We start from the raw sequence: 13447 nt of genomic DNA, 5'->3' as shown, positions 1-13447 counted from the left end.
GCCCCCGAGGGGCAGGTGGGCAGCGGGGGGCAGCGCATTGGCTCGCAGACCGCGGGGCAGAACGGAGAGGGCCAGGTCCTCTGAGCCTCCACCCTGGGATCGGGCACCGGGGGCAGCAGCAGCAGCCACAGCAGGAGGAATTGTCCCAGCCCAGCGGGTTGAAGCGAAGGTCTAACCATGCTGCTCCCTTCTTCCTCCCACTTTTCCAGTTACTTTACCCTGGACCCGCAACCACTTTTAAGTGAGCAACACACTCCCGGCCAGGGTGCCACCTCCACCAGTGCCAGACTTAAGGGGCAGAGCCTGGCAGACCTCTCCACATACACACCCATACATCTTCCCACCACTCGGCCCTCCCCAAGGGCCACATCCACCCCCCAGGCACTGGTGAGAGGCGCGCAGTAGCCCGACCCTGAGCAGGGACCTGCATTGTGAAATCCATAAAACCAATAGGGGCAGGATGACAAGAGCCAGCACCCACCCACGGTGGGCATTAGGAAAACACACCACATTTCAGAATCCTCATGTTTTTATTACAAAACAAGCCACAAAACAGTTTTAGAAAATTAACTTTTTGCTACATACCAATTCAGAGAGCACATAACATGAGAAGCACAACCGTTTCCATGCACTCAGCTCAGTAGTTACAGCGAGTGCATTTCACAGCTGAAACATACTGGTTCAAAACACAGAATCACGCCACACCTTCCTAAGCAGTGGGGAAAGGAATCAAACAGTTCAAACTCTGCCTAGATGAGTGATGGTAATTGACTGCTGCAGGCAACACGCAGAGAGAAAGGGAATGGGTAGAAATGATTTAATAAACGTAACCATTTCTGACATGTTCAAAGTTTATCAATGAAGCTGATTTGGGAAACTCCATTACCAAAATATTGTTACCTCCATATGCTTGTTTATTTAGTTGTCAGTGCAAATAGACATCAAATCCCACTGCTCCAGTATTGAGCCTGCTATTTATTTACTGGGTCCTTTTAGCCTATGTCAGAGCAGTTATACTCAAAAAAAGTGGGGGGAAAAAAGCAACTTGTAAGTGAACTACAAAACTGGACCTTAAATCTACTTTCTCATGGGAATCTTCCAGCGTCCTACCCAGAAACAGATGTGTAATTCCAACATTTTGACCGGAGGTCACTCTACTTAATGTATGTTTATGTTGTCTCACAGTATAAAAAAAGCCCAATTCTGTTTACCATCAACTGACTTAAGAGAGCAAATCCATAAGCTTTCAAAAGCAGTGGTGAATAGTTCAGCTCTAGGGAAGACCACCTGAAGTAGTTACACATAGAGTGAGTCAAGATGCCGCCAAATGTCTTATAAAAACAGCACAACTCAGAGGTTTTTATTCCACGAAGAAAATGCAGTACCTTTTTTAGTTCCTTTTATTTTATTTTTTAAAACTCAGTTTTATTCCAGAGCCTATGCATTTAACTACTAACCTATAGTGCATCCCTACCCTATTTTTTGCTTTGCTTCCATTTTATACATTTAAAACTAAATGCTTTTATCGTACATATACCACCTTTGGCTCACATGTGTAGTGACATTAAAAGGCTGTGCTGTGAAATTGGCCAGAAGGTAAGAAATATGGACACAAAAGGAATTCTTAAATAAGGTTTGAGAATGAGAATGCTTTCAGGCTTCATTGAAGATAATTATATTTACCTGGTGTTGGAACTACATTAATATGTTCTAACATGGAATTTCGAAGAAATTGCCAACTAGAGTCCCTGTTTTCCCCCATCATGATAATACAATTTGGATTTATAAGCATGTTCAATTTAACACATTCTCAAAAAAGACTAATGAATAAGAAACATATCAGCTTATTATAATGGCCAATTAATGTAGCAGTAGTATTCTAGCAGAGTTTAATTTTAAAGAGAGAAATGCATAGATTTTTACAATTTACACACCAAAAGGTGGCAACTTTCCATGAGTTAAGGAATGTTTAAAGAGACCTCAAAAGTCTCTAAATGATTTCCATTAATTCAGTATGACTTATTGTGCACTTATTAGCCAAATAATTTTCTTGAGGAAAACTGGAAAATGAAACCAGAGACAAAGAGCTTTAAGAATTTGGAATGACTTTTGGAAGTAGGCTACTTGAAGTATGTTGTAACCTCCACCACTCACAAATAAATAATTCCCAAACCAAGGGTTTCTAAGGACAAAAGTGTATAAGAGTCTGGAGAGAGAGAGAGAGAGAGAGAGAGAGAGAGAGAGAGCGACCCAGTAGTAGATTTCCTTTTTATACCAGGACCACTATGCCAAGCAATTTAAGTGAAGTATAGCTCCAACACAGTGCAGTCAAGAATAGTTCTCAACATGACATGGACTTCAAGGAAAGAATGGCTCCTGAAAGAAACATAAGATTTCCCTCAAGTTCCTAAGGATTTTCTGATCACATCTTTTCACCTCTGCATTAGATGTGGACATAAGCAGGGAAAGGGATTTATTAAGGTAAAAATACTTCTCTTAGTCTCTTCCACAAGTCATTAATTTTATAATTTAAAGATATAATTAACTGACCTAGCTGATAAAAGTTATAGACAGAAATGAGTTACCTTGTCTCTCCCTTTAGGGAACCCTGAGCAGTTCACCATATAAGTTGGATAGACAAATCCTTCCAGGGGCCCCAGAAATAGTTTTTTGTTTTTTTTGCCAAATGGAAGAAGGTACACCCTGAAATTTGGGTGGGAAATGCAATCTATGCTTTTCTACCTGGGACATCTCTAGTCAGCAATGCATAGCCTCTAAATCAGAGTTTCTATGCAGTTTCTATTTTATTAAAAGTATAAATATCTATCAAGATTATCTTTCTATCTCTCTGCTCTTAAGTACACAGAACACCTCATCAGATTACAAGGTCGGATCATGCAAGAACATAAGGCTTCTTTCAAAGGACAACACAAACAATAAAAAGAAAGCAAATATGCCAGGGCACACAATATTACAGCACTTACACTTAGACTACTGTTGGACCATGAAAAACGAGCTGTGAGGCAGGATTCAAGATAATGTCTATGCTAAAACAGACCTTTCCTTCTGTTTGGAAAACATGGATCAAGAAAACTTAGCTGGATGAGCTCTAATCCATCTCTTCCCAGCATCTGCTTCACAGCAAATCTAAGACTCTAAAATAGAGATCTGATCTATCACACAAGTGAATTATCATACAAGTGTCAACTCTCCACACATTCCAACTAACACCGTATCAAGGGAAATGTCTGTTCTGTTCTCAACAGTCATAACATTTAACACTGATAAACTCATCCTCGGGGCTGGACCCAGAAACCAGGTGGGCAGGTCTGTCACTCACACCCACAGTATTTGGGGTCAAAGAACATCTACATGAGAACAGAGTCGTTCCCAAAATTAACTGATGTATTGAATGAATCATTCCCCGTTCCTTACAAGAGGTCCCTATTTCGTTCTCTATGGGGATCTGCCCTGATGGATTAGCCCCCAGATTTTAACACCTCCCCTTAGAATGGATCCCAGTGAAGCGGAGCCTGGGTCTCCACCTCTCCTCTCTCTGTTTAGGTGGGTTAGTTTCCACCCTTTTACTTCACAGTCAAACTTCAGCCAATACAGAGGAACAGGATAAAGCCAGATGACTGGCCTAAGATTCCGTGTCTGTCCTGAAAACAAAGGGAAGGAACTAAAACTAGGACAAGGAAATAAAACTTGGTTAGGGACGAAATTGGACTTCCAACCTTCTCTCATCAGGACGACCTTTCAATAGTCGAACAAAAGGCAACCTGCTCTCCATTGAGCATAACCTAGTGATTTTCCCAAATTAAACACACCACATGGATATTTCTTTTTAAAAAGCCAGCTGGATGGGCCCCTCCCATAGAGCATCCAAAGGAATATGAGCGGCATAAAGGCCTCTGACTATCTTCCAGCAGATAGAGAAACTGAGACATGGCTTCCTTTGCTTGAGTCCTCCCCGTCCCTCCCTCCCTGGGCGCTAAGCCTCATCACACATCAGAAGTCCGTATGTTCTCATCATCAAGGTTGAACATAAATGGCTTCTCCTTGGGGTGCTGGGGCTCCGATCGGTGCCTTATCCGGGAGCTGGGCAATGCCCCGGAAGTATTGCTCTCCCCAAGTCGAGACGTGAACAAAGAGTCCTCAAGAGTCTCTTCAGGTGGATGTAGCTTTTCCCCGGCCTGGGGGACAGGTGTCCAGGGCTGCCAGGAGGAGGCCACCGAGGGGGCTTTGCAGAGGGCTTTCTTCTCTTCCACAGGTGGCCGTCCTCTGCAGAAGACAGAGTTGGGCCCACCCGACAGGCTGGAGCTTCCAGAGCGAGTCAAAGAAATGGATCGAGAAAAGGACATTTCCTACAAAAATAAAAGGGAAGGAAAAAAAAACAAAGGAAAGTGAGGGCTTTCCTGACAATGTTTATCCCAAAGCCCCAGGATGAGTACCCACCCACAATCACCGTCTCATAGTCCAGAGACATTTGTCTACAGAAACCAAGTAAGTCCACAGGGACTCACTCCAGACTTGTCAGTCTGCCTGACAGGGAGCTGTGTAGGACACACCTATCCGACCCTACCTCACCTCCTCCAGGAACCAAAACTAAAAAACAAATATGTACCCAAGTCAGTCGACAGAGAAAAACAAACAAGGCCGCCCGGGGCTTCAGCTGGGACCAGGCTGCCTGCCTACAGCCCCAAATAAAACCTGCCCCCTCAAGGACACGCATCTCCCAGTTGACAGTGACTATGCGACAGAAAGGAAGTGACTTACTCTGGGGTGGCACTTGAGGGCCTGGACAGCTGCCCTGATCTCTTTAATCCAGCTGTGCATGTCTTCTGGGCTGTCCGCCTGCAAAACACCCACAGCATTTACACAGGCATCCCGGGCACCATGATTTCAGCGCTCAAGGCTCTGACTCAGTGCTAAGTTCATAAAAATCACACCATTAGAGCTGGAAGAATCTCAGAGATCATCTCGTCCAGTGGCTTCAGACTTTTGAGGACATTTTTTCGGATTTGACACTTCATAAATAAACCAGCTCCAAGTGGAGCAGCTCAGCAGCGGGGCAGAGGTCATGAGGGCGGGGAGAGCTTAGAGGCCCCTCCCCTGTTGAAGTCCCGGACCCCCTTCTGGAACACAATCGGCCTGGTCCAGCTTTATAGGAAATGAACATGAGGCCCAGGAAGTCAGAGCTCGGGGTCTATGGCCGGTCTACATTCCAGTTCTCCTGCCTCTCAGGGCAGTCATCTTTCCATTACAGATATCTGCACAAAGTAAGCGTATTTTCAACTCCGGTCCCATTCAAGCCAAATCCTCTGCAACGCCTCCCAGATGTGTATCATCGCCAAGCAGGGCTTCTCTCAAAACACAAACTACCTTTGCCAAAACCGGTTTGGCTCAGTGGATAGAGCGCCGGCCTGCAGACTGAAAGGTCCCGGGTTCGATTCCGGTCAAGGGCATGTACCTGGGTTGCGGGTACATCCCCAGTAACACACACACAAACTACCTGAGTCTGCTCTGACTCCCCATCCAGGCCTCAGAGTTGCTAGACTTGGAGTGCTAAGCTTAAAAACATGTAGGACACTGCTGAACAGTAAAAAAAAAAAAAGTATTTCCCCCAGAGATACCTACTAAGCCCAGAAGGGGGCAGCAGCGACTCTGTGAAGAAAGGAAGAAAATCTAGAGGCAAAACCACTGCAAGTGGAGTCCTCTGTGTTTTCCAGCTTTATAGGGGCTGAATTCTAGCGAACCCAGCAAAAGTTTACTGAGGCCTTCTTCAGTATTACACATGGCATCAGGTGCTGGCACAAGATGGGACCGAGACTGAAGCCTTGACCTCCAGAAATTTATATTTGCTAACCTCTCTCTGTCCCCCTGTGCCTTCCCCAAATGGTTCCATCCCAAATCACAAGTGTGGGGAAAAAAAACCACAAGTGTGCATCTGTATATGCAAACACCACGGCCCAGACTGCAAAATTGTCCACATACTACCCTCACTTTCCCCATCCCCAAAATGATTCTTTCTCTTTGCGTTATATCAAAATAATACATAATGAGTTTTTTTTAAAAACCCTCAAACTTCATCCCTACCCCTTTCTGTCACCCCAAACCAAGCTTCCTTGGTTAGATGTGTACAGGAGCAAATTGCAAGGGAAATGGTGTCACACCCTGAACACCGGGTCAAAAGTGTGTAGCAACAAGGGCCCAAGGGGAACAGTTCTCTCACGTGCTAGAGCTGCAGCTTTACCTGCACCCTCTCTCTCCGGACTTTTCCCAGTTATTTGACAAGCTGGTGGTTCCCCAAGAAACAGACAAATCCATCCCTAGTCCAAAAAAATAGTCAGGGCAAGATCTTCAAGATTCTTCTGGAAGGTGTTTTACTAATATCAGAGCTAGCCTGTCAACAAGTAGAACTATTGGGAGACTTAAATAAGCTCTTGCAGGTAAAGCAGTTTGAACAGTGTCTAATGCACAGAAAGGGCATTATAAGCATTCGTTATTTTATTATTACCATTATACATGAAGCCTTAAATTCCAACATTATAAATATGTTCACCACCCTCTCTGAGACTTCCCCCACCCCTCATTCTGCAGACAATTCCTACCTAAAGGATCAAATTATCAGGATCAAATAAGGTACCATATTTGGGAGGGAAAAAGGGTTATTTCGAATTGGAATGAGATGAAGGTAAATTGTCCAATAGTAGAAAAGCATTTCTTAGAGATTTTCCTTTGAGGGAAGCAGAGGTGATTTGATGGGGGGGGGGGGGGAGAGGTGAATGTTAGAAGACAGAGGGGAAGACAGAGATGGGAGCTGAGGGAGAGACAAAGGCCTCTGACATCACATAGGGATCTGGGAATCTCATTAAGCAAATTGCAAGAGCCCCATGCTGACACTCCAATAATCCGTGTCCAGGACTGTTAAATTCCTTCTACCCCTTCCATCATCCTAGGAAATACCCCCAATGTCAACTGTTATCCCACACGCCACAGGCCACCTATTTGATTGCCTTTTGAGACCTCACCAACAAACTCTCATACAACTAGCCTAGGCCTCTTCACACCAGCCTCCACTTAGCAAGGAGTCACTGAATCACAGAAACCTAGGAATCACCTGACTTAACATCTGGGGATTCAAGACCAAGAATCAAAATCCTCTAAAATGCCTTCAATCATTTCCAACTCTCCTCTAATATAAATAACACTGTTAGTCACACCTTTATGCATAAAGCTTTTTCATATGTGAGATTCTTCAACTCCCAGAGGAATCACTAGATAAACAGTATGCATTCCTTTCAGGCTCTTACATTTGGCCAGAAATGTTTCTAGTCAACTACAAGAAAATTTCATTTGCCAACAATATATTATTTTTCTACATGTACCCTTGCAAGAACTACATATTATAATTTTTAAAAATCTTTGCTAATATGATAGGCAAAATAATTCAATTTCTTTCTTAAAACATTTAATTAATAGAGATAGAAATTGTTTGCTACTTATATGTTCCTCTAATTCTCTAGTTCTGTTTAAGGACATTTTTTCTGTCAGATAATCCAGCTAGCTAACCCAGCCATGTTAATGTTAATAATAACAAACATCGGTAAGCATTACTTTAATGTTTAACTAATAAACTGCTATTTTAAAATATTATTCAAATAGAAAAGCAGATACTGTAACTGATCCCACATGAGAAGAAATAGAATATTACTTTATTGACATCACAATTACAGTCTCTAGTAATCATTTTATGAATGGGATTCACTGACAACAAACATTCACTGACACCTCAAAGGTTGTATGCAAAAATCATGGTGTATGTGTATATCTATCTTTTATAAAAAGCCTGTGCTTAGCATTAATTAAGAATTTAAAATACCTTAAAACCGTAACACATAGGTAGCTTTATGAACTAGAGGTAAAAACCAGCTCTGAAGTCCACCCACACCATGTGAATCACCAAGACTAAAAAGTGTTTAAAATGGAGAACATGAGGAGATGTGCCAAACTCATGCCCGCATCCTCTCCTGGTGTGCTTAAACATGTGCATTTGTTTCTGGTGCTTGGTTCCAAAAAAAAGTAGGGTTTCTGTTCTTGAGGGCAGTTTCTGAGGTGGTGGTGGTGGGGGGGAAACAAAGGGCATTAAAATGGACGACTGCAGTCTTCGATTTATTGCAGCCCAGTGAGCTTTTCATGAATACCTACTATGAGCCCAGCAATACAACAGATGCAATAGTTTGAAGCATGGGATTTTAGAGGTTATCAATAAAAGGCCTCCAATATGAACTTCTGGCACTTCCACTACAGCTGTCTAAAATTTTTAGGCAACTCCTTCTTCATTCTATTCCCAATCTCTGCCCTCTCTTCCCAACAGCTAATCACACCTACCCTGTGCCCAAGAGCCAGCTCATCTTTAGACACCCTTGCCACATGACAACCCAGGTCATATACACTATGTAGTTCTGAGTGATGTCATGTACCTTGTAGTCTACGTTAAAACCGTAAGTATCCAAAGAGTTCCAGCCCAACACTCTGCAATCCACGTGTGAGCCCTCTCAGTACAACTTCTGTCCTGACACAGTCCTCTAGTGCTGACAACTGGGCTTATGCCAAGTCATCAAAGCCAGTCTGCACTACATTAGTCATTTCAAATAACTAATCCTCTTGGCTACCTTATACCCTTGACTTTCTATGACTGGGAAATGGGGAGCCTCGCTTGACTTGTATTCCAAAAACTAAAACCTCATTTTGAGCCCTTGTTCAAAAGTGAGAACCATCTACCTACAGATTAGCTTGCTAGCATCACAAGCTTAGATACTTGATTACTGCCAGATTCTGGATCTTTGTCACCACGATCCGTCTGCCAAGACACCCAGTTCCCCCAAGCTGGTCTTCCCCAATTCAGAGCCAGACTTCCCTCTGCGTCTTGGGTTCTGCACCAGGCTGCTTGTCAACACAAATGAGTAGGTCTCATCCTAGCCTCCGGTGCCTCCGAATCAGTCCTGTAACTCACCAGGTTTATGATCTCAAAGTGAAGATGACCTCAGACACTGTGGAGAATTAAGTAATATGCTGCCTGTAAATTGCTTAGCATTGTGCCTAGGAGAGCGAAGTGGCCAATAAACGGTCTAGCTTTTTATTAACACAAAAGAAATACTACAGTGTGAGAGATCACACATGTGACATAGAAGGTAAACCTGACATAGAAGGTAAATGACCGACATCTAAGTGGTTGGAATCCAGCCCCATTCTGTTCCCCAAGTCTCTCTCTTCTGTCCAAGGGATTTATTTCCTCTGCATAGATCTCCCCTGCTCTATGGTCGAGCTACCTAGATACCGAGGACACACGGTTCTTTGAAGCAGGTTTACTGAGCATAACACCTTAGGAAGCAGATCAGAACCAAACCGAAAGACAAACTAACTGTCAAACTTATTCAGATTTAGGTATATGACGAACTTTCTCAAAACTGAAAGAAATGAGCCTGTGATGTCAGGAAGTTCATGAAAGTATTTTCTTGCAAATGATGAATTCTGAGCTTTCAAAGCAAAAATTAGAATTTCGGAAGACTTATATCTACCTCCATGAGCTCGACAGCTTTCCATATTTAAAGACTTGTTGATGAGCCCTGGCTGGTTTGGCTCTGTGGATGGAGCGTCGACCTGTGGACTGAAGGTCCCAGGTTTGATTCCGGTCAGGGGCACATGCCTGGGTTGCCGGCTTGTTCCCCAGTGGGGGGCATGCAGGAGGCAGCCAATCGATGATTCTCTCTCATCATTGATGTTTCTATCTCTCTCTCCCTCTTCCTTCCTCTCTGAAATCAATAAAAATATATATATACAAAAAGACTTGTTGATGATGCTGATGCTGATATTAACAAATGTGATTTTTTAAAAATCTATATTTATAAAAGGCTAAGTGTCCGCCTGACTGGTAGCTATGATGCGCACTGACCACCAGGGGACAGATGCTCAACACAGGAGCTGCCATGATGCGCATTGGCCATGGACCTGGCGCCAAACAAATCAACACTCGGCATCCCCCAAGTGGGACACCCCACCAAATTGCAGCCAATGCTGCCGAGACCCCATGGCACAAAATTCTGCCCACAGCCCAGCCCAGCCCAGCCCAGAAACAGTTGCTGTGGGCGCCCAGTAATGACGTCACATAGCAACACCCGGCTTCTTCTCCCTAGTGACTAGCAATAGCCAGGTGCAAACATTTTACAGTTTAACCAAATGTCTGTGAAGTGTTTTCCCGTGCTTCTCATTTAATTTAATCCTCACAGAAGTCCTGGAGTAGACAGATAGGAGACTTGGTAGAATCCTATTTTCATTAGCAAGATGTGAACAGCGATATTAAAATATTTCTTCTAATTAATTTCCTTTCAATGTGCACAAATCCGTGCACCAGGAGACTAGTTATATAATAAAATGTGTCCACATTTGGAAGATCTGCATAGCTTAGCAAGACCATGATTTTCCAAGCATCCTATGCACACAGTTGCAAAATCATGCATTGGTAAAAAGGATTCATTCGAAGCGAAAAACTAACCAAAGGATTTTAATGTAAGAGTATGAAAGTTTATTATTATTGGCTTCTGATTCCACATTGCATCTAAACATGAAGAAACTACCATTTGCCAAGTTTTGGTATAGGATCAAAGAAGAATGCCCACAATTACCTGGAAAAGCTATTAAAATATTGCCTTCTTTCCAAATACATATCTGTGCAGGGCCAGATTTTCTTCATATTCTTCCATCAAAACAACATATGGCCCCAGAGAGAATGCAGAGGCAGATATGAGAATCCTGCTGTCTTCTATTAAGCCAGCCATTAATGAGATTTGCAAAAACAAAAAACAATGCTACTCTTGTTGCCTTTTTTGTTTCAGAAATATAGTTCCTTTTCATAAAATGGTACTTGTCTTAACACAAATCAGTTTAATAGTTGCTATTTTAAAATAAAATAATACATATCTTTAGTGATTTTTAATCCCTACTCTTCTCTAACTTCAGATTCCTCTTTGAGTTAGTTGTGATAAACAGATGTGTCCATTCGCGCATTTATTTATTCAGGGTGATGTTAGCGTTCTTTTGCCCCAGAAACGTGGGAGCAGACCGCAAAGGGGGACAGAAGGGATGAGAAGCCACTGGTAAACATGCACACACTCATGCAGATGATGGAAAACCATTTGAACGTTTTTTGTTGTTGCTGGTGTGTGTGTACAAGGTAAACCACCTGTGCCAGGCTTGCCCGTTTCACAGTGATTGCTGCCACCAACTGCCCTTGCTGCTCCTTTCTCCCTCCGCCCCACACCCAACCAACAGTCAAGTCCTAGAAAAGACCCTTTCACAGCTTTACATGTCCCACACTTGTCCATCCACCCTAAGTTCGGGGTTCCTTTTATCCCGCACCTACATTACAACAGCCTTCAAGTTGGCCTGCCTCCTATCTTCCCCCTTTCTCATCAGTCCTCTACACTGTTCTACACAGCCAGCCTGCTGTTCTAGGGGCGAGGGTGGAGGGCTATCAGCTCTACTTTACAGATGAGAAAACAAGGCTCTGAAAGTGAGAGCACCTGCCCAAGTAATATTTTTAGAAGGCAGATCTGACTGGGTCACTCCCCTAGTTAAACCTCGAGGGGCCTCACCCTTAGCATAAAAGAGAAATTCTTTAACAGCTTGCGAGGTCAGGGGCCTGTGCATCTGCCTTCCAGCCTCCTGTATGCTCTGTGCTCCTTTTATCTCCAGGTGTTTTTTTTGTTGTTGTTGTTGTTGTTGTTTTTTACACACGTTGTTCCCTCTGCCTGGGCCATTCTTTCCTCAGCAGACTCAGATTTAGATATGTCTTCCCTCAGGAAACCTCCCCTGACTCCCTGAAGCTGGGGGAGATGCCCTTTTTGTGAGTTCCCATGGCAACCACTACTCAGTCTAATGGTAGCACTCGGCACACTTTTGTTTTGTTGATATTCTCCTATCCCCACCAGTGAGGGAGGTTCACACTAGTGATACATTTAGCTTCTTCTGGCATATTCTGCATTCCATACTGGGATCACCTGACCTCCTAAATGCTTTTTTAAATTGTGCTGTAAAGTTCTATTTCATGCATCTACAGCAGTATCATACAGAATAGTTTCGCTGCCCTAAAAACTCCCTTGTGTTCATCCATCGAACACTCTCCCCAACCCCATCACACTGTGTTAATTGCTTGTGTACTTCACTCTCTCTCTCTCTCTGGTTCAGAATCTGTTCTATGCCAAACAGTGTCCCCAGCATGAGGCAGAATGGCTGGCATTCTGAAGACTATTCTACAAATATCTCTTAAAAGCCAGACATGGAAATGCCTTTGTTGCATCTACAGTTTAAAACTTTGTCCCTGAACAGCAATGGAACCAGCTCTAATACCCCCCAGCACCACTTTCCGCAGCTTCCCTGTGTCGTCTCTCCTGGGATGACAAGTGCTTGTCTGAATGAATGGCCCTAACCGGTTTGGCTCGGTGGATAGAGTGTCGGACTGTGGACTCAAGGGTCCCAGGTTTGATTCTGGTCAAGGGCACATGCCCAGGTTGTGGCTCGATCCCCAGTGGGGGGTGTGCTGGAGGCAGCCGATCAATGATTCTCTCTCATCATTGATGTTTCTATCTCTCTCTCCCTCTCGCTTCTTCTCTAAAATCAAATATATGTATATACTAGAGGCCTGGTGCACAAAATTCATGCACTCGGTGGAGGGGATCCCTCAGCCTGGCCTGCACCCTCTCGCAGTCCAGGAGCCCTCGGGGGATGTCCAACTGACAGCTTAGGCCCACTCCCTGGCAGTCGGACATCCTTAGCATTGCTGCACTCGCCAGCCATGAGCCTGGCTTCTGGCTGAGCGGCGCTCCCCCTGTGGGAGTGCACTGAACACCAGGGGGCAGCTCCTGCGTTGAGTGTTTGCCCCCTGGTGGTCAGTGCATGTCATAGTGACCGGTCGTTCTGCTGTTCAGTCAATTTGTATATTACCCTTTTATCATATAGGATGGAATCCACAGACAGCTAAGGCTGCCAGCTCAGAGAGGGGACGACTGGAGCTGCTACCCAACACATGGGGGAGGGGTGACCCCTATGGACGGGAGTGACACTTGAAACATAGAGGAAAGGGCAGGGGAAGCCTTGAAAGCGTTGGCTGAGCCCCCCTAAACACCCCCTCCCCATTTAAACCGACATGTGACATGGCAGTCTTAGCACTAGAAATGTATTATCACAATGCTGTATGAGTCACAGCACAGGCTGGGCTAAGGGCTTGTTTGGAAATCTGCCTTCCCAGTGCCTACAATTTTAGGAGTTGGGAGAACTCCAGCTGTGGGTGAAGGGGAGAAGCTCTGATAGCTTGAACGGCCAGAGCCCACACAATGGCTTTCTCTGTGCAGCTGGGCTGTGCACCTGGCGCCTGCACAGGGGCCTC

The 13447-nt window shown here is 44.3% G+C and overlaps 1 protein-coding gene across 4 annotated transcripts in view; it reads right to left on the bottom strand.

Annotated features, from left to right (window-relative positions):
- Nucleotides 1-511: 511 nt before the first annotated feature.
- The window catches only part of PLEKHA2 (pleckstrin homology domain containing, family A (phosphoinositide binding specific) member 2), a 74634-nt gene continuing 61698 nt past the window's right edge, over nucleotides 512-13447 (bottom strand). For all 4 annotated transcript variants that reach the window (XM_005856440.2, XM_005856438.2, XM_005856437.2 and 1 more), the window contains exons 11-12: nucleotides 4780-4857; nucleotides 512-4367 (exon numbers count right to left, since the gene is read on the bottom strand). In XM_005856440.2, the coding sequence (XP_005856502.1) occupies nucleotides 4005-4367; nucleotides 4780-4857 (441 nt within the window). In that variant the 3' untranslated portion in view covers nucleotides 512-4004. The remainder of the gene's footprint in view (nucleotides 4368-4779; nucleotides 4858-13447) is intronic.

The sequence above is a fragment of the Myotis brandtii genome, unplaced genomic scaffold, assembly GCF_000412655.1.
Source record: "Myotis brandtii unplaced genomic scaffold, ASM41265v1 scaffold103, whole genome shotgun sequence".
Lineage (NCBI taxonomy): Eukaryota > Metazoa > Chordata > Mammalia > Chiroptera > Vespertilionidae > Myotis > Myotis brandtii.
Note: the sequence above shows the minus strand (reverse complement) of the source record. Positions and strands in the feature narration are given on the sequence as shown.